This window comes from Lonchura striata, chromosome 19, assembly GCF_050655825.1.
Source record: "Lonchura striata isolate lonStrDom1 chromosome 19, ASM5065582v1, whole genome shotgun sequence".
Lineage (NCBI taxonomy): Eukaryota > Metazoa > Chordata > Aves > Passeriformes > Estrildidae > Lonchura > Lonchura striata.
The window spans coordinates 3,598,872-3,619,564 of NC_140721.1; the positions used below are offsets into that span (position 1 = coordinate 3,598,872).

General features: G+C 49.0%; 2 protein-coding genes and 1 long non-coding RNA gene across 6 annotated transcripts in view; 1 reads left to right on the plus strand and 2 right to left on the minus strand.

Annotated features, from left to right (window-relative positions):
• On the plus strand, positions 1 to 14,396 carry LOC146765768 (uncharacterized). Its single transcript, XR_014949549.1, has 2 exons — positions 1 to 323; positions 2,814 to 14,396. It is a non-coding gene; the product is annotated as an uncharacterized LOC146765768 (long non-coding RNA).
• NLE1 (notchless homolog 1) lies at positions 5,649 to 13,001 on the minus strand. Its single transcript, XM_021524907.3, has 13 exons — positions 12,959 to 13,001; positions 12,547 to 12,693; positions 12,246 to 12,463; positions 12,069 to 12,148; positions 11,767 to 11,843; positions 10,520 to 10,617; positions 8,984 to 9,176; positions 8,431 to 8,566; positions 8,098 to 8,144; positions 7,760 to 7,962; positions 6,709 to 6,868; positions 6,553 to 6,623; positions 5,649 to 6,093 (listed from the first exon to the last, which is right to left on the minus strand). Exons 1-13 carry the CDS (start codon positions 12,965 to 12,967, stop codon positions 6,081 to 6,083), a joined length of 1,452 nt encoding a protein of 483 aa, XP_021380582.2. The 5' UTR covers positions 12,968 to 13,001; the 3' UTR covers positions 5,649 to 6,080.
• AKAP10 (A-kinase anchoring protein 10) overlaps positions 13,545 to 20,693 on the minus strand; it is a 17,810-nt gene continuing 10,661 nt past the window's right edge. For 3 of the 4 annotated variants that reach the window (XM_085557280.1, XM_021524909.4, XM_085557281.1), the window contains 7 exons: positions 19,981 to 20,125; positions 19,087 to 19,260; positions 17,586 to 17,695; positions 17,162 to 17,244; positions 16,565 to 16,617; positions 15,888 to 15,983; positions 13,545 to 14,843 (listed from right to left, as the gene is read on the minus strand). In XM_085557280.1, coding sequence (XP_085413406.1) covers positions 14,838 to 14,843; positions 15,888 to 15,983; positions 16,565 to 16,617; positions 17,162 to 17,244; positions 17,586 to 17,695; positions 19,087 to 19,260; positions 19,981 to 20,125 — 667 coding nt within the window. In that variant the 3' untranslated portion in view covers positions 13,545 to 14,837. The remainder of the gene's footprint in view (positions 14,844 to 15,887; positions 15,984 to 16,564; positions 16,618 to 17,161; positions 17,245 to 17,585; positions 17,696 to 19,086; positions 19,261 to 19,980; positions 20,126 to 20,693) is intronic. The other variant, XM_021524910.4, reaches the window with a different exon arrangement.

The following is a 20,693-nucleotide window of genomic DNA, read 5'->3' on the forward strand; positions in this document are numbered from 1 at the left end:
GCCGCCAGCGCCTCAGAGCGGGGCCGGAGCGCGGCCATTGCCATTGCCATTGCCATTGCCCCGAGCCCCCCTCACACCCGTCCCGTCAGGGGGCCGGTCTGCTCGTCCTCTCAGTGAGGACAGCGACCACGGCCCCATGGCACACCCTTGCCCTCACGCCGGGGCAGAGAGGCCAAAGTCAGCCCGCCACGCCCGGCCATCACCTCAGCCCTTCCCGCGGCCGCCTCAGGCGCACCCGCCGCTGAGGACAACGCTGAGGAGCCACCAGGGCAAGAGGGAGGACCGGAGTTGTACAGGACAAGAGCTGGGACAGTCAGCAGCAGGTATTGGATCATCCCGGGTTTCCAAGGCACTGGCACTATTTACATAGCACCTCCAGGTCGCTCACTCTCAGCCCTGTCCCTGCTCCAGTAGTGAGCAAGACTCTTCCCTCAAACCTGAAACAAGGAATTCCAATGAATGGAGAGGCAGTGGAGGAACAGGCATACAAAGTGCTGTGAGCCAAAGGCACTTGGAGTTGTTCGATCCCTTTATAAGAACAACGCCTCTAATTTACAGCCCCTGCCTCCCGCACTTTTAGATCAGCCTGGGGCTGTTTACAGCACGTACAAACATTAAAAAAAACCCAACCCGCCACCAATCAACAGTCACATGAAGCCTTTGACCTTCACCTCCGGGTTCACATAATTATGCTTCTTTCCTCTGCGTTCCATTCCTCACTGCTCTCTTCCCCACGTTCTCCATCACACCACCTGCACATCCCAGATTCAGACCCTTTCAGGCTTCCCCAATATCCCCACGGGCCCCCCTGGATGCAGGCTGTGACCCCTCTGACCCCACACCGCTGTGCTGTGCCTCCCCTGACGTGACCCAGGCTCTGCTTTCAGTGTCACCAGATCAAAACAGAGACTGAGCAAAGAATTCTGCAGTTGGGCCTCTCCCCATTCCTCACTTATCGCCCTTGGCTTTCCAACACTCCAAACCAGGCACTACTGGAGCCGTGTGCCATGTCAGGACTTCTCCACAGACAACAAACTTAGATGTAAAAAATATCCAGCAAGAGATTCTTCAGCAAAGATTGACAGCTCTATGAAGGACATTTTAAGCTATCAGAGGAATCCTAAGAAATGTTTTGTGCCAAAAAGAACCAAAGGGCTTTAAAACCCCTCGAAACTGAATCCTCCCTTTATTTGGTGAAGTTTTGAGCTCCCACCCAAAATCCACCCATGGCACTACCCTAACAAACAACACCAAGAAAGTGGAGTTGACCAATAATTTCAATAGCTCAGAACACCCCTGTGGAAAGAATAAATGAGATGTAAAAATATTCCAAGTTAATCATAAATTAAAGTGTTGGTAGTAACAGACACTTTGTGATACGCTTCACAGTGCCCCGTTAAACCAGGAAAAAGCCCACAAGCTTCCATGTGTTACATATTCTGATTCATAAAAATTATTTCCTTCAGAACTGGTTGTTTATTGCCATCCACCAATTCTCACTTCAGTATTAATCCTCTCAGTGTCAGCGTGTATCCTCACCCCAAAATCAATGTCACGAGCTACATTTTAGGGAAGCTGAGAACCAAATTCATTCAGAAGATGCCTTTTGAGCAGATAAAAGTCACAACAGCCATTACTAAGCCACCCATTCTGCATCCCACTTGCAAACCGAGACACATTTCCCAACACATTTCCCTTCCCTTCGGCAGCAGGAATGCCTCATGTCCTTTTGTCCTCCTAATGGGGCTGGAGCCCTGGAGCAGGTTTGTTTCAGCACCGCAAGGACAAACAGCCAGGAGCGGCAGCGAGGTTTGACCGGAATAACAAAACACCCTGCGCCGGGATCCCAGCGGCTCCCGAGGGCTCCAGCAGCGCTCGCTGGAGGCTGCGGGATTTGCATGCGGGTCACTCCTCCCAGCTGGGAGCTTCTGGGTGTCGGTAACTCCAGCATCCACACTACAAAGAACCTACAAATAGCATCCTCACTTGCTTTTGATGCTGGAAGAGTTCAGAGGCAGAACGGACTGGATTCACCTTTCCCAAATGGAGCTTCGTTGCCGGAGATGTTGGGAGAGCGATGCAGGATAATCCCATGGAGCTCGTGCTGCTCTTACACAGATATCCAGCATTTAGCCCTGTATGCTGCAGCACCCCGGGAGTGCTCTGCTCTAACCATGCAGCAGGACACAAAAACATCCAGTGCACCTGCCTGATCCACCCCGGTGATCCTTCAAAAACACGGAGCACTGTGTCCTGAGCTGGTTCATTTTTAACATCACACTCTGCAGGAGCTGCAGCCCACTGAGAGACCAGCAGCAGCCCACAGTTCTGCAACCACCATTCACAGAGGGAAGAAAACAGAACAGCAGTACTGGAGATGGCTCTGGGGCTCCTTCCCAGCTGCGCCACTTTGCTTCAAATTAGTCCCTCAGTTGTGAGCCAGGATTTCTGATCACAAGAGCAACACATCTAGGAAGGAATTAGCAACTTCCAGGTTGGTTGTCCAAGTGCAGAGAAGGATGCTTTCATCTGGTAGCAGCTCCACAGAACACAGACATCACTGCCCTGAGTTCTCTTAACACCTTTCATCCTCAAAAGCACTCATGGACTTTGCAGCAAGCCCTTCTCTGCCATACCACACCAGCAAAATGCAGCCCTGAGGTAGAAACATCACCGGAACAACGCCTGGGCTGACCCAAAACAAAAAACAGAACAAAGCTGCTTTTCCTACTTTTCATGCAAAACAATGAATGAGGTTCATTTTCTTCCTGTTCATTGAAAGATTTTTCTTGTCTCTCTCTCTCTCTCCCCAGGATATAAACTTGCACATGGAAATTAAATTACAGATCTGGGAAAATATTCAAGAGATCATCTGAGTCAAACAGGACAGGAATGTGTGGCTCCAAGGACCCGAGGAACACGACACACACTCCACTTGCATGAATAAGCAGGACACAGCCCCAAGAAGAGTTTTCACATGGATTTTAAGGCCTCATTTATCTAAATCAGCTCCCAAAGGTAAGAGTCTGACAGCATCCTGCTCACCTCAGAGCTATTGACTTCCCTCCAGGTGTTCTGACCATATCCTTCCCTCCCTCCCTCCATCACACTCAGGATTTCCTTAGACAGGTAAACCTTCCTCAAAGGACTGGCAGACTTCCCAATCCTTATCACTACTGTCCTCCCATTGGAATTTGTAACAAAATTAATGGTGGCATCAGCTGAGCTTTTAAAGGAGAAAGTTCTGGCTATGCTTAAAATTATTCTTGTATTACCAGTGAAAAATAACACCCTTGTGGTAAGAAAACCTGTGTGGGATGCTTAATGAGTAATTCAGGAGGAAGTGGACTGAAACATGGAAGCAGATCCCAGGATTCCTATCAAACAGGACTGGAAAAGCTTAGGCATTTCAGTAGGTTTTCTGTAAGGCTGGTGCTGCTCATCCCAGAAAAGCAATCAAAAGGCTCCAGCCTACCTCCTAGATATGTCCTTTAACACAAAGTAACATCTTCCCCATTAATAACGCCATCAACCCAAATTTGCATCTGCAATTGCCCAAATTAGCTAATTAAAGCTCCCATCCCCAGCGTGGCGGAGCGAGGGAGGTCATGCGCTGCTGCAGCTCCTGCCAAGCAGGAGCCAGCTCAGGAGGGAAGGGCAGCAGCTCTTCCTTCCCCAGTGCCTGAGCAGGCAGTGACTGCAGCCAGGCCCGGGAAATGCTGCATTCAAATAAAACTGGGAGGGAGGAGTGTCAGGGAATTGCTTAGGAATACAGCTGGAGCCAGGCCAGCACTTAGTATGCATGCAGGCTGGTGCTGTATGAATGGTAAAAATAGCAGCAGATGCTTAGATAAGAAAATACAATTTGGTTTACATGCAAAGCCATCACAGAGCGTGGTTCAAAAATCTACCAGCTATCAGATCACAGGAAGATTAAGGCCAAGAGCTTATTTTGGTGTAAACTTAATTGCAAGGCCCTCTTTCTTCAAGAGGTCTCACTTCACTTTGGAAAACCTTTCTGCTCCAGCATTAGAAAGGTGAGTTTAATTTAGGCAATTATGTCACAGAAGCACAGTCTGAAGGGATGGCAAGAGCATGGTCAAAGGGCACAGTGATTGCTTTGGTTTGGAAATCAGTGGGCAAGGTACACTGATATTTTAGGTACACCTACACACATGCACAGCCAGCCTAGTTCCCACAGGCAGGATCACATCCCTGAGCTCTGATACATCCCTGCCTCCAACACAAAACACACCCAGGACTGACAGGGCACAGTGACCCTGTGAAGCAGAGAATGATTCTTCACTCAGGAAGAGCCACCTGCAACCAGGAGCAGCTGCTTGCAGCAAGTCTGACTTGGGGACAGAGCTGAACTCCCAATGTGGGTCATTTCCTTTAGCACAAGCACCCCGAAAAACTTGGAAACCAGGCAGGCTTCTTGGCTGTTACCAGTGACCTGCTCCTCTTCTTCCCAAGGGAAGATTTATCAGCTGGTTCTAAACCACCCTGTCCCACATTTACCTCAGTGAATTACAAAAGGCTTTGTTTATGCAGTGGCCTTCACTGTCAGCAAGAACCAGCTGGAGGAAGCACCCTAATGAAAGAGCAGGTATGGGATACTGAGCTCTTCCCAAAAGATCCCATAGAGATAGCTCCCTGCTGACTTGGCTGGCAGAAGGAGATACTCACAGGAACTACAAATTGTCTTCTCAGTCATATTAAAGATTTTAACCCTTTGTTCCAGTCTCTGTCTCACCTGAACACTTGCAGACAAGCAAAAGGCCATTACTGCACAATCTTAATTCTCCAAAGCAGTCCTGCCAGCAGGGATAAAGTCCTAAAATGCATCTTCTGCAGCTGGGAAGCATTTGAGACCCAAACTCCTGTTCTGAGTTGTAGTAATCACTGCATCTGAGGGCTATGGGGAATGTTTTGACCTTCATGCTAACCCACTGCAACTAAATCTGACAGAATAATTTCTGCTCCTTATTAATCACATCCTGATTTTCTCTGTTTCATAAGCATTCTGGAAATAAACGTTTAGTCCAGGTCTATTCAACTCATGATGGCTGGAAGCCCAAACTGACTGATAAAAAGGCTCATAAGCAAACTTACAAATACCCAGCTAACAGTGTGAATCCCTCTCACCCACTGGGCAAGTAAATGCACTTGAGAAATTCCAGGAGCCAGCTCTGTGCAATGGAAGTATTGCTATTTTCTGTGTTGGTCCCAGTCCTGCTGTTAACACGTATCCAGGGCAAGGGACAAGTGGCACACAAAATCCCTGCTCCATTCTTCCCCACCCTGTCCTTCCTTCCCCACGAGTCAGTGGTGGATGGGAAATGGACACTCACTCCCCTGTTCAGAGTCTCATTTTCCCATTCCCAAGAGCTGCTGAAACCTGAAAACTCAGCACAGCTCCAGCAGTCATTTGAAGTCCAGGCCTGTTGCATCCTGAACAGATTAGCAAAGGAGTTATCTGCTGTGGATGCAGAGGATCACTGGCAGATAATGCTCAGCACAGCCTGCAGGGAAATGGGATTGTGTGGAAAGGCAAAACCTTAGTGGAATACTGAGAAGCCCCAAGTCCTCATTCTCAGCAGATCTTTGTCCCAGATCATGCAGCCAAGCAAAATTCTGCAATGGAATGATGTGCTGAAATTTCCCATTTTTCTCTCTCTCTGAAGGCCACACAAGGACAATCCTCTCTGTTCCCACTAAAACCCTCTTCTCCACAGGATTCTTCACAGAGCAAGAAAGGGCACAAGCAGACTCTGCCCTTCGCTTGCCCCTTTCAGGACAATGGCTACTGTGAGGCTGAAATTCCAATAAAAACCTAGTTGAGATGGTGGCAGATGAGATATCCCTCCTGTGATGTTCAGAAGAACTCATCCTGCAATGCACAGCTCTTAATAAGAACTAAATTAAAATTTCCTTAAATAAATATAAAGAAAGAGTCCATGAGGAAGAGTTGCCAGTGGGAACACGGAGCCGTGTTTGGGTCAATCTCTTCATCCATCTCCTTGGAGATCTCCCAGGACTGTGCTGAGGGCAGGACCAGCAGCTCCATGTCACTGTTCCTATCGACGCCATCTGGAAAGGGAAAGAGCTGCTGTGTCCCTGTGGTGGGGCACAGCTCTGCCACAGGGCCCAGCAGGCACCAGACAAGAGCAGCACCGCAGGGATCTGGGGTCACCAGCCACAGTCAAATGGCAACCAGCTCCCAGGAATTTGTCTGCATAACTGGGAGACGGAAAAAGGTCAAAAAGGAAAACCTGGCCAGCTGGTGCAACTGTTCCTTTCCCTCTCCAGGAGTCAAAATATCTGAGTCAGATTTCATCCTGACTGCTCGGCTGGAGAGGCTCTGCTTTCTAGTTATCTCCCAGCTACAGTTCCTGCCCTGAGAGAGGTCAGGTCTCCCAGCTGGAATCTGACACAGTGCTCTCTGCAATGAGATCATGCCCTAACCACACAGGTCTCTGCAAGGGCACTGTGACTCTGAGGGACACACGGAGTAGCTGCAACATCCTCGTGGACACGCAGGTTACTCACATCCGCAAACACTTGTCCTTCCCTCCGCTCGCTACCCTCTGTCCGTCCGGGCTCCAATCCGCTGCATACACCTGGTGTGATGGAAATCAGTCACCTGTGCTGCGAGGAGGGCTCACTGCTGCCTCCCAGACAGCCCAGCTCCACCAGGCAGCTCACCTCATCCGCATGGCCGGGCAGATCCACGGCCAGTTTCTTTGTCTTGGCATCCCAGACCTTGAGGGTGCTGTCGCTGCTGCCGCTCACCAGCAAGCGGCTGTCGGCTGACCAGGCGATCTGGTACACGGCTGAGACGTGGCCCCGCAGCGACGTCAGGTACCTGGGGATAAGGACAGGCTGTTAGAGCAGCAGGCTTTGTTCCAAACTTGCCCTTGCCTGCATGTTTCTTCTCCACCAGTACAGTCACAGGATGCCAAGCACACTCCAGGCAGTCTTGCTAGACAGAGTCCATCCAAAAACCCTCCCAAGTGGGCTCAGAATCTTCTAGAGGATGCCTCCTTATCTCACCCCCTCAGACAAGAGACCCTTACCCAGCAAGAGACCCTTACTTCAGCCTCACTGCACAGATGTATCCTTCCCTCTCTGGCTGAGCAGCCCAGATTTAGAAGGGCCTTTAAAATCACTGACATGAAAGCCAAGCTCATGAGAGTTCAGGTTGGTTTGCAAGGGAGGACTGCTGCCTGCAAGAGCTCACCAGTACTGCAGCTGAAAGTTAAAAGCTGGATTACAGGAGCACCCAAACACCAACAGCACTACTTGTAACTACAAGAATTTGCATCATCCAGAACAAGCTGTTCTCTGGCACAAGAACTGTTTAAACTGGGTCACTCTCCAGTTCCCAACACACACATCTTCAGGAGATCACTGGAGTGGAACATCCCATCCCACCACAGCTGTGCCTGCCCTGAGAACCGACGCTGGAGCAACAGGGTATGCATACAGGTACCAGGCAGTGCTGTGGCTGAGTCACAGTGGGGCTGCACACATAGAGCCAAGCACAGATACCCTGACACAAGAAAAGCCAGACAAGAGACTTCCCAAGGGCAGAAAAAGGCAGAGGCAGCAGAGTGATTTTGTATGAGTTGAAGCTACAGAGATGCTGAACACACCAGCAAGCTGCTGGCAATGAACTGGGGCCCAGCCCTGTGTGCCCTGAGCATTACACACAGACTCCACACAGCACCACCTCTAAGAGAACAAACCAACTCACTTTCCTGTCCTGCCATCCCAGAGCTTTATGGACTTGTCGAAGGAAGCACTAGCTATTATCCGGGTGTCTGGCGAGAACAGGACTTGGTTAATCAATGCCTGGTGGCCTGTCATTCTCTCAAGTGGCTTCTTGTCTTCTGCTGGTCTCCAAAGAAACAGGGTGAAATCATCTGACCCTGAGACGAGCCTTTCTGGCTCCTGACCCTGAAAAAGAGATGAAAGAGCCCAAGTTTTCTACAAGCCAGGTGTGGAGAGCTTGGAAGCACACCAGTGTTGGGGTGTCCACTGCTTTCACCAGTGACAGTGTTAGAAGTGACAGCAGGGATAAAAGGTACTTACCCGGACTTGGTTGTACCTCTGCAGTGCCCTGTCTTTCAGTTCTGACACTGAAAAAGGGAAAAGGAGGGTGAAAGAGAGATTGCCAATCCTTAGATGAAAAGAAATTTTATCACCTTGTCATGCCAATTCCAATCCTAGTCTGCAGGTTTAGCAGGAGCATTTGTGACTGCTCAATTTGCTAAAGACAATTCGGCAGCAAAAGCCCTGGAAAACAGTGACCTCCCCATCCCCCAGACTGTTCCACCCTGGCATGGGCAAGAAAAATCTTGACTTCCATGCATGGAAAAAGCATGACCAGTCCTCCCCCAGCTCCAACGTGGGTGCTGCACTCACAGGAGCCTCTGACATCCTGGGGGTTGATGGTGGCCTCGGCCGGCTCGAAGGCGCCGGTGCGGAGAACGTAGTCGGTGCTCAGGGCCATGGTGTTCACCCAGTGAGCGTGGCCCTGCAGGGTGCGGCACAGGACCCCCTGGGGACAAAGCCACCCTCAGACAGGGACAGGACACAGCCAGGCTGCACAGCACCCACCAGACCCACCGGGCTGCAGGGACCAACCCTAAACTTTCCAAACCTGCTTGCCCCAGCTGCAGGCAGGCCAAGCAGGGAAGACTGCTGAGCTTCAAGAATCAGTTTCCCTTGCACAACACCCATCAGCTCAGGCTGCTGCAGGGATGTTGCCAGCTTTTAGCCCCATTTAACGCTCTTAAGGATGAAAACATCACACAATAGATACTCCTTGCAAATGGTGCCAAGCAACAGGTCTGACAGGTCAAGAAGATACAGCGGCTCTGTTTTTCAGGGCACAAGCTGTGCCAGGAAGAGCAAAGCTACCCCACAGTGTGCCCAGCCCCCTTTGCCAGCAGCCCAAAGGCAGTCCCTCACTTACATCCTGGCTCCTCCAGACTTTGATGGTCCTGTCCTGGGAGGAGGAGTAGAGCAAGCCATCACCCCCCCACTTCACACAGGTCACCGACTGTGTGTGGCTTGTGAGGATTTTGTCACACCTGCCCATCAGCGTGTCCCAGATGCGGATGCTGCCATCCTTGGAGGCACTGGCCAGGTAACGGCACTCTGGGTTTCTGGGCAAAGAGATCAAATCCATTTGTGCTGCTCCCCTGAGCCCCAGAGGATTCAAGGGTCCAGCACGCAATAAAATGCAACTTTCTTTTGATTTAAGATCAGAGAGAGACCAGACAGGGGCAGAGCACTGACCTACAGGGAACAAGGTCTCACAAGGCAGGGGAGAGGCAGACAAATGCTTCCTCCAAACCAACTCCTGGGCTGCACAATGCAGAAATCAATCCAGGGTAAACTTGGCAGCTGAGGCCTTGGCAATGACCTTGCACAGCTTTAACCCACTGGCTATGGAGGTCACCACGAGGTCACCATGAACTGGCACCTTCCCTGAGCACAGACTGGAGAGAGCCCTGGGCAGGGGATCAGCCTCACGAAGGGAGCACAGATCCATGGCATTGGGAATGTGTTGGATGTTCCCCTGCTTCTGCCATGCTTCATGCCTGTGGACAGAGTGCTGTTGTGTTGACAGGGCTGAAAGGAACACTGTCCTTCCACATCCACTATTGCTCAGGGGGCAAACTGAACACATCTGGAAGCAGCTGGCCACAACCCAGCAAGGACAGGGCAGCCACAACCCTCTGTCCTTTGCACATCGTTATCACTCTGCATGGTGGCACCAGCAGTGAGGAAGAGCAAAGCCCCCCTGTTGCAGTGGAACTGGCTGAAGAAAGAGAACTGCAGTCCTGGCAGGGTCATGTCTCTCCTCCCCATTTCCTCATCTTCCTTACAATCATTTTTTTGCTAATCCAGTTAATTGTCTGCAAATAACTGGAGCTTCCTACTGGCAAATTCAATTTGCAGGGCTCTGCTCTGAAGGGGCCCTTTTTCTTTATTTTTTTATTTATTTCTGTAACATCTTGGATTAATGGCTACAACTGTCCCCTTCCACCCACCTCTCCCAGAGGGAGCTTTAGCTGATAGAAGGGATAAGGGGATTGTACAGTTAATCATCCCTGATGATAAACAAACAGGATGACAGAGGCCAGCAGGATCAGGAGAGCAGAAAGGCGTGCTCTGCCCTTGGACACCACCAGGCTTCCCTGCTCCCACCTCAGCACTACTGGAGCAGCACATCAGTGTTTGTCCACGGGCAGGTGTGTCTTTTTCCCAGGGGAAAAGAGATACAGCCTGGCAGTGATTCCCCAGCAACTCACAGGGACTGTGAGCAGCAGCTGGGACTCCTGGCTCCCAGCTGCACACATTTTTCCCAGCTCACCTTGAGAGCTGTTCTACACAAGCTTTTTCCCATAACAGGAGAAAGGCAAACAGGAGCAATGCCCTTTAGGTCAGGCTGCTCTTTTCCATAGGAGCAAAGGGGAAGGGCTGAGCTGGCCCCTTCACTTACATGTGGAGTGGTTCCCAGCACAGGCATGTGATCCATTTGGAGTGGCCAGAGAGCACCCGGCCGATCTGGCTGCCAGTGGCTGGGTCCCAGAGAAAGATCTGTCCAAGAGAGGAAGCACGAGGGTCACATCAGGCCATAGACATCATGTGAATCCCAGAGACGTTGGAGCTCCATTTAGAAAGCAGAGGTGTCCTTGGGATCGTGTTTGCACTCGCAGGCAGCAGCAGGGGAAGGGGGCTGGATGCCGTTCCAAATCCTTGCAGCAATCAGCTGACACCCAAAAGAACGAGACCTGATTGCCCTCCCATCTGCCTAAAACCTGCTGCTACAGTTATCTGACTCAACTCAAAAAAGCTACAGGTCCCCACAAAGCCACCCTGTGCCAGAGACTCAGGCAGTGTTTGCAGAGCACAGTGAAAGCCACAGCTAAACGCTGCTGATTATCGGATGCTGTGGGTGGGACACATGCTGGTTTTCTCTTGTTGATTCTCTCTCTACATAAATGTTCATCTTAAGAGCCAAGGCATTAGTCATCTCCTACTTAAGAACCTAGGAGAAACAGGGAAAAGGAGGACAAGCAGCTCTCTGGGTTCAATTAAAGGCAGACCAGCACCAAATCATGGCTGAACCACCCTGGCCCAGGACATTTCCTTGGGATTGGCATCACAACTCTGGCAGCTCTGTGAGTGCTGTCATTGCTCCCAAACCATTTCAAGGTCAGAGAGAGCAACTGCCCCTCAGCAGCTCAGCTCCCATTTAACCACATGCTCCTGCTTCCCCAGGCATTTCTGCACTTCAAGCACACAAATTTTGCCCCACAGCGAGGGCTGAGCTCCTGTCACATTTGTGCAAGAGGGAATTTGGCCACGTCTGTGTGGGAGCATGATGACCAGGCTGCTGCTGCACGGCTGGATCACGCTAACAGCAGCCCTGACCTGTCCTCACTCCAGTCACTTCCCTCGTGATGGAGCCGCCACATCCAAAGCCTGGGCTCTTTCCTGGACAGAGGGAAAAGCGACTGCCACAAGACAGCAGGACTCAGCAGCAAGAGATCCCCAGGGTGACAATGCCAGCGCACTGCTTGGCACTGAGATGCTTCTTGCACTACCGTGACACAGCCACACACAGAGTTCCTCTGGAGAAGAGGAATCCTGCTCAAAACAATGGGATACAGGCCTCACACCCCTGAAGAAACAAGAAACACCCCTAATCCCCTCCAGCCCCATGCTGAGGGAGCCCACGTGTACCTGGCTGTTCTTGCAGCCCGAGGCCAGTTTCTTGCCATCAGGTGACCAAACAATGCTGAGCACCCAGTGCCGGTGACCTGGCAGAGAGAGCACGAGTGGGTGTGAGTGGAGAGCTGTGACTGTCCCTGGTGTCCCAGCAGGAAGCCACTCTGTGCTCCTCCTGGCCAGCCCCACTTTGCCAAAGAGAGCTATTCCCTCCTCAGGCTGCGGTCCCAGCCTGGAGAGCTCAAACAGCACCAGGCTCTGCTCTGCCTGTCCCCCAGGCAGACAGGGGGTCCCTCCTGGCACAACCCAGCACCCACCTTTGGCTGTGAACTGCGGCGTTTCCGTGCTGAGGTCCCAGAAGCGGACAGTGGTGTCCCCAGAGCCGCTCGCCAGGTACCTGGGAGAGGAGGAACAGCTCAGCACAGTGTCCCCAGGACAGGACAAGGGCAGCTGCTGCCTTGCCCTCATCCCTGCATGCAGCCACACCCTCGTACTTTCCCGTGGGGCTAAAAGCTACGGAGATGACGGCCTCGGTGTGTCCCTCCAGGGAGCTGGTGCAGCGTGTCACGGCTCGCACCCTGAACACCGCCTGCGGCTGGTAGATGATGTCCAGGACCTTCTCCGTCTCCACGCTCTGCCCTGCCAGGGTCTTCTCCAGCGACGCCACGATCTCGGCATCGTGCACGAAGAAGGCCAGAGGTACCGGCTCATCCTGCGGGAGAAAGGGCAGGTGAGGTAGCGAGGGGCGGCGCCGGGTGCGGCTGGGGGCGCCGGGGAGTTGGGGAGGGGTCTCACCTTCTGTAGGAGGGCGTTGCACACCAGCTGCAGCTTGTCCGGAGTGATGGTGACCGGGACATCGAAGGGGGAGCCCAGGCACTCCCCTGCCTCATCGCGGAACTGGATCAGGAGCCGCTGCACATCCTCCTCGTCCGGCGGCATGTTCTGCGGGACAGCGGGCTCAGCTCAGCGCCGGGAATCCCACCGGGCAGCAGGCACAGCCCCTCACCCCGGCAGCGATACCCGCCGGGCGAGAAGGAACCTCCACTGGGGGACCCCGCGTAGGGCGAAACACCCCGCACTGAGCAGGAGCCGCGCGGGGGAACCCCAGGAGATGGCGAGAAGATCCCGGAGCGCCGCAGCACTCCCACCCCTACAGCTTCCAGGTGCCGCCAATCCCGATCCCGGTCCCGATCCCGGTCCCGCTCACCGCGGCCATGTGCGCGCGTTCCCCCCGTGCGCCGGAAGCGGGCGGGGAGCGCCCGGGCGCGGCGCCGCTGCCCCCTGGCGGCCGGCGGTGAGCGCCGCGCTCGCCCCGGGGCCGCGGGTTCGAGGCCGCGCAGGGACAACTCCCGCGGGCCTGAAACCTCGGGGGGTGATGCCAAGCGACTCGAGACGGGCCGAGCTCTCACACACAGCGCGGCCCAAAGGTTAAGGAAATGCAGCCCTGAGCAATATCCATACCCAAATCTGGGAGCTGTAATACCTGAATATGCCCAGGATTAGTCGGGATCCTGCCCAAGGGGGAAACTGAGGCAGGAGTGCACTAAAATAGGCAGTTTAGTGTGGTTCAATACTTCAGGACTATTCCCTGCCCCTTTCCACCTTTTCCAGCCCAATTTCTGTCATGTCCTGTGACTGAACAACTTATTTACTATTTAAATAAGAATTAATCTTATTCACTACACTGCCATTAACATAATCCATTGAGAAACATAGGCAAAATTACCCCTAAAACTCACATAAAAAAACCCATCCCATGTAACTTCAAACCCCATGAAAACAGAAAATCAACACAAATTTTAATATTTATATATTTTAAATCAAAACACAATTAAATAGAGTAGTTTTTAAGTACATGAATGCTTGGGTATGAGAGAAATAAGAAGTGGTACATAGTACCAAAAACCTATACACAGCCTTTTTTGCTTTTTCATAACAATACAGTGTGTCTCTATACAATCAAATATTGCAACAGAATAACACTTTCTAGTCAATCAAGATATTCTGAACATTGGAAATGATTTGAGTTCTTCGCATAGTGATTTCTTTGCACACGTTTGAGGAAAAAAGCAATCATTAGAGTAAAAAAAAAAAAAGACCCAAAATAAAAGTGTTGTATACTAAAAATGCAGCAGTAACAAGGGTGAGACACTGAGTACTTCTGCTACCCTGCAAAATCGATTTGCTGGGGGAAAAAAAAGGTGCTGTGTAACATGGTAAGTGTTGACAGTGTCAGGAAGGCGGCCAGAGGTCATTAAAAACTGTTTTTCTTTGTAAACCAAACATCTGGAATTAGAGCCTACATTGGGTGGAGGACAAGAAGCGATGGAGAATGGCAGCAATTCCTTTTTTCCTTGCTCGTGGGATGGTGAGGACAGGACGTGGAGCAGTCTGCAGGGTCCAAGGTGGGAGCAGAGGGGCTGCAGGACCAGCCTTGGATCTGCCCCGTGGTGGAAGCAGGGGAGGTGTGTGTGTGTGTGCAGGTGTAGGAGCTCGACAAGGAGGAGTTCCTGACCCTTCTAGAATGCCTTCAAAGTTAATGCAGTTATGAAGTAAAATACATTTATTTTACAGTTGAATACTCATCTATTTCAAGTAACGGAAAATTAAACTTAGAACTTTCCAGGTCATTCACTGCCAATGGATTTGCCCCACAGCCCTTCCAATTCTGTGTTTAAAAATTACAAGCAGTAGAACCAGAAACTACAGCAAAACCTTCCCCTCTGTTGTGGCCTCTGTGTCCCATTACAGATATTTTGCTTGACTTTTTTTTTTTTTTTGAGACAGGGTCAAGTATTTGTGAAATCAATCACAGTTTCTCAGTGACACATTTGTAAACTGCATCTTCATCTTGGAACCATCATTACTGTGAATGCCACATACACCAGGGAAAAGTGTTTCTTCACTCTCTACAGTGGAGGTCCAGGATTGCTTCTTTTTCATTCTTCCTTAGAAATGAGGGGGATTTCAGCTGTTGAAGTAACAGTGCTTTGTTTTTATTGGCTGTGTTAAAGAATCCACCAATAGGGAAAGTTCACTCGTTCTCAAAGTGGAAAACCAGATTTCCTGTCCTGGAGTTTCTAAAATCATACCTGGAAAAGGGAAAAACAGTTCATTTTACCCTAAAACATGCAAGGTAATTGTTCATTAGAAAGACATTTTGTGTTTAAAAACATTGAAGCTGGGTTTGTTTGAGTTTGGGAAAGAAAAAAAGCCTCAAACCTAATCCAAACACACTCAACCTTTTGATTACTTGCTTAATTGAATCCAGAGCATCTGCAGTCATTTGAGATTTCTATATACTGTGCTGAGTGACTTTCATCCAGGCAGACTGAAATTTTATCATTTGCAGTCAAGCTATTAAGTGAAGTCATTATACAAGTAATTTAATGTTACTGCTCTATTAGAAAGAAAACACTCCCACAGTGAAACTATGGATCCACCCAACTGGATCAAAAAACTGGGCTTTGGCACATGTTTACTTTCACTAACCTAACATAATGCAAGTTCATTTTTAGAAATTCACATGCCTGAAAGTCAGAAGTACCAGACATTAACTTGGTAACCTGCTGTCACCAATATTTCACAAAATCCAACTACCGCCTCAGAACTGGGGTTTTTTAGACAGAGAACACATGGGCTGTAGAACACCACAGCCACTAAGCAACAATACACAAACCTGTGGACAGGGTTACTGTGTCTTTTTCAAGTCTGGAGGCAGAACTGTGTAAATGAGAGCACCCAATGAGACAAATTCACAGCTGCTGAGTTTTACTGAACTTCAAACAGAAATACCACTACTGACTAAGAGGAAACAGCAAGTGTGAGCTCAAGTCAGGAACTACACTTCATCCTGCAGCACAGATCACCCTTTTAACTAATTAGGCAGTTTGTAGACTCAAATTAAGACAAGTTTAATGCTTGTACAGGAGAACCACCACAGACATCTGTTAAGAAATTCTTACATCACACATAGGCCGAAACACTTCCAACCTTTGTTTCTTCCTCTCACGCTCTGCTGGTTTGAACAGTTACCAGCGTGGGTTTCAGCCACGGGAGGAAGGCAAGTGAGAGCTCTGCTCCTCCCACAGCCTGGCTGGAGCCAGATGAAGACAGCAGCTTTTCCACCCCCCTACCTTGCTGACCTTCTCCAAAGGCTGCTCACACTGTGCCTGCTGCATGACGTCGTTGACAATCATCTTTGCTATCCTCCAAGCCATCTCTTCTTGAGCCTGAAAAACACAGCCCAAAACACAGATAGCTTCAGGTTCTTAAAAGAAAAACAGTGCTCTCAGCACAGCCTTGGAGTCAGGGTAACCTTCACAACTCCATAACCTGTATAAACATATCCTCCCTCCATGGAAATGCAGCCGGCTTCCAAGTACAGTGTTAATTTCAATTATTGTACTTAATGCTTGATGCAATTCCCAAGAGAGTTAGTGGAGATTTTAGATTTATCTCTTGGGGATTTGTCCAAGCCCCTCAGAGGGGGAAAAATGCATCCTGGAATCCATGTGCAGTGGTCACTTCACCATAAAAATCAAACAGCACTTCCACCCCTACTTATAGCTATATAAAACCACAATAAGAAAAACCCTGACTGTAAGCACACACTTAATTAGTTCAACCATAAAGCACTGGCAAAGAGCAAACTAGTTTCACACATACATGCAATCAAATTATATTTAGCACACACTCTCCCTGTTCTTGGTGCAGCAAAAAGATACTCAGAGATAACAGCCAGGATTAAGAACATCAATACTTTATTTCTCTGAAGTGTAAAGTCACAAGGAGAACATGAAAGAGGACACACCTCATCTGTATTTCCTTGAACCCATTTCTTCATTGCTTGTGAAAACATGGACCCTGGTTGAGATAAAAACAGCAAGCAAGGTATGTCAGCAAAGTGAGGTAGAAAGCTGATTCCTGTCACCCTTGTGAAGGGTTTGCTCTGCTGGCATGCAGGACACAGAGGAGAGGCAGGAAAGACAAGGGACATTTGGACACTGAGCCTTTCCCAGAGCTGAACAGCAGCAGCAGCAGCAGGTCCCAGCCTGGCTGGGAAGCGTGTGGAGAGCTGCAGTTCTCTTTCATCTCAAGACCAAAGCTTGGAAGGTTTGATCACCAGCTCAGCTGCTGATGCTTCCATCCCTGCCAGGTTCCATCGACAGCTCCAACTCCCACCGGCTGTTCCTGCTCCCCGGAGTCCAGCTGGACCAGAAAAGCAGAATTTGGTAGGAAACTGGGCCAGAGATGGGTTTTGCCTCAGCACAGGCCAATCCCTACAGCATCTCTGTTTGGCTTAAAACAGATCTGGAAAGAGTCAAACACTTTGCCTATCTTAACTCCAGCAGGGAAGAGAGCAGCTCTGCAGGTGTTTACAGAACTGGAGACAAAGAGCAAAGCAAACCTTTTGATTTTTTGACATCAGGCTCTGGTTCAGATTCTCTGATGAACTGGCCCAGGTCACTGACTCTTCCAAATGTCATCTTGCTGAGGAGAGAAGTGAAGAACCACATGGGTGATCCAAAGAACTTTGGCATTATGGCAAGCTATATTTGGCTATATACTTGGCTACATTTTGAAATCAAAGAAGAACAATAATTAAGAGGAAGAGAAAAACCAATTAGAAATATTTTCCTGCCTGCCATTTTGGTCAAAGAAACACTCACTGGGTGTTAAATCACTATTGAAATAAAGTTACTGTTAAATATTAGCACATGGACTAAGATCTTGCATATAGGCCTACTCTCCATGCAGGAGGACACAGCAAAAATGAAACAGAGGTGAAACATGTAACCAGAAAGGAAACAAAACACTGAAATGAACCTTACCCTGCATATGTTCGTTGATACAAAGATTCTGGATCCAGACTTGCAGCATCTACAATTATTGCTTCATCAAAATTTTTCAGGATTTTAACATTAGCCTTTTTGACATTGGACTACAAATAAAAATTCTAAGTATTAGTGCCCAATGCAGATAACTACCAGCTTCTTAACAAAACTGCAATTTTAGTGCTTTTAACACAGATAAACCTCCATCAAGTCCCTAAGCAAGAGTATAAAAGAATCAGTGTGTCTAGACAGCCTTGAATTCCCAACTCACAGGAATTGTTTTTAGCAGAGGATGATAAAATTCTGTGGACAGGGCCAAAGACACAAAGCCCATGTCAGCACACGCTGCTGCCTGAGCTTTATCAGCTCAACAGATCCGTGTGTGCTCACAAATCATTTGTTGTGAGTCTGGAACATCCCTCTCCCGCCCTTGGTAAGCAATTCTCAAACACAGATGCCTCCCCCGTGCACAGAGAACAAATTATTTATCTTCTGGCCTGGAGTATTTATATAAGATTATGAAAAAGAAGCCAAGGAAACATCAGAGCAACAGCAGGGAGGGCACAACACGCAGCAATCCATTATCACCTCAGCACAGAACAGCAACACCAATGGCAGCTCCTTTCCTGCTGCTCTTTATGCAAAAACATGCAGAGACCCAGAGATTCTCCTAGTCAGACAAGCAGGAATGCACACCACAGAAAGCAGCACCTCATTTCCTAAATTGCCCAGCCAATTACCAGCAGTTCCTCCTGCTCGGAGGATCAAGCAGCAGGAGGCATCAAGAACACAGATTTTATTCCCCACTTTGCAGCTAGGGGAGGAATATTCCCTCCTTGCAAATTAGAAGGTTTAAAATAGTACAAGCAGGTGGTATAGCTTCCAAGTTGCTGGAAAGCCAGGACATGAGTAACAGTGGTGTGGATACTGGGTTTGAAGCTCAGGGTAGCCCTGCAGAGTTCAATAAAAGCAGCAGTCACTTGGCTCTTCTGCTCTCAGCTGGGCTGGCAGTTTCCAGGCTGTCCTGTACAGGTTAGCCAGAATCTGCTCTGTGTTTGAGCAGATTGATGCCTTCAGCCCTGGAAATGAGTTTACTCTTCAGGACAGAAGATCTGGCACTTTAAAAGAACTGAGCACACAAAGCTAGCGTGTTTATACTTTAATCTGACAGCACATTCACAAGTGTCAATTTTTACCTGAAGTTGTAACAATGGTATTGACAAAATAATGTTATTTCTAGTAACAAGTATTCTTAGATATTATGGCATCATGAAAAAGTCCTCAGTAAAGTAGCAACTTAATAAAGACGTCACTGATGTAAGGAAATAACAGCAGACAAGGCTTTGGGTACAACAAGTAGCAGAGACACTTCTGACAGAACTGAGCTGCAGGTAGATTAAACACATCCTAACAAAACACAGGCTTTAAATGGAAGTGGAATGGTGTTTCCTTACAGGGTGAAAAACTGGATATTGACACAGAAAACCCAATCTGATACCTGGGAGGCAGAGCCATCCGTGCTCCCTATGGAATCACTGTCAGGAGAGCTACCAGGGCCATGAATACTCAGTGCAATGCTCCCTCCTGGGAATTCATCCCCTCGTACTGAATGGATGAGGTCATTCAAGTATTTGTAGTAAAGGTTGCTGGACAAGAAACCAGGTAGGAAAACCTGAGAGACAGAAAAAGTCCTCTTTAATTAAGGCTGGTCTGCATAGTCACAGAAGAGCACACAAACATCGCAGTCCTTGTGTAGATGGAACACAAGTAAAAGCATCCATGCATGGAATTACTGTGGATTAGCAACTGCACTGCTTTAAGTTTTAATCCTACTGCAAAATTGAACAAACCCAACTGCCTATTAATGAAATCCCCCCAATAACTGGAACTGAAGTTCAGGGGAGTTTTTTTCCCCTCTTAAAAACTTAAGCTTGACAGCCCAACAGGCTTTACAGTTATTCTGTTTCACTGTGCACAATTTTCTGCAGCTCCAGAATCAAATAATTCATTTCTGCTATCTGGGTATTCCAGAGTTACATTATTAACCACAGCACTTGTATTAGACTTGCAAACAACTCCTACTAAGAGGAAGTAAAATTTTCTAAAGATACAAAATAAGCTGTTGATAGCAATTCACATGGGAGGAAATTCTGTTACTTCCATTAAACTGCAATAATCACTCGAGACAAACATTTCACAGAGCATTAACAGCAGCCAGTGGGTGGTATCTTCAAATCAGGCTGGGGCAAGGAGTCTGGCAGATTTTCCTGGATCTCTTCTATAATCCAGGTAAACAGGAAGGCAGTAAAGGAACAGGAGAAATCGGGGCACGCTGTGGAACGCCCCCTTCACCCTCACTAAGTGTGAACCCCACTCTGAAGAAGGGTCTCACCGTCTCCATGGTTGTCCATGCCTGCCTTAAGGGAGTGGTGAAGCAGTTGGGGAGAGGCCCCCCCTCCCTGCAGATGTTGGATTCAATCTCCAGCCTCACAGAGTCATCAAAGCCCAGAGGGTGCGTGGCCTGCAGGGAGAAGTACCTGGGGCAGGGCAAGGAAACAACACAGACAGGATTTGCAAACCTCTGCAGGTGCTCAGTGCCCACCTGTCCCCCAGACACTGCACACACCTGTCCCCACTGACTACAGGTGAGACACCCCCTCCCAGAAGAGTCTGAGAGCCCTGCCCTGAAACACAGATGAAAAACAGAGAGTGGGAAACAAGGATGGAGCAGGAAACACCCAGAACTCCAAAGGAGTTTTGGCTCAGCTCCTCACGTCCTTGCAAACTGAGTTTAAGCATGGGGAATGATTGATGAACCTGAGTGAAGCATTTGCTTCCTCCTTGGGTAATAAGTGAAGTTGTGGTGGAGCCTCACACTTAGGCTTAAGAACAAACATTTCCTGGAAGCAGTTGTGCTGTCTGTCTCCCAGCTGTCTTATTGCTAAAGTAAAACACAAAATATAGGAAGAAAGTTCCTCTCTGACTGCTTCCTTTAAAAAAGGAAATATTTCACAATACTAAGAACAAGCACTAGCTGGCTTTTATGACATGTGAGAAGAGTTTCTACAGCCTACTTTATATAACAATATCTGACCATTAAGGTTT

Coding starts and splice junctions, on each gene's coding strand:
- NLE1 (XM_021524907.3), bottom strand. Junction 12,464..12,546: donor GCAACGCCCTCCTACAGAAG/GTGAGACCCCTC, acceptor TTTCTCCCGCAG/GATGAGCCGGTACCTCTGGC. Junction 9,177..10,519: donor TGCTGGGAACCACTCCACAT/GTAAGTGAAGGG, acceptor CTCTTTGCCCAG/AAACCCAGAGTGCCGTTACC.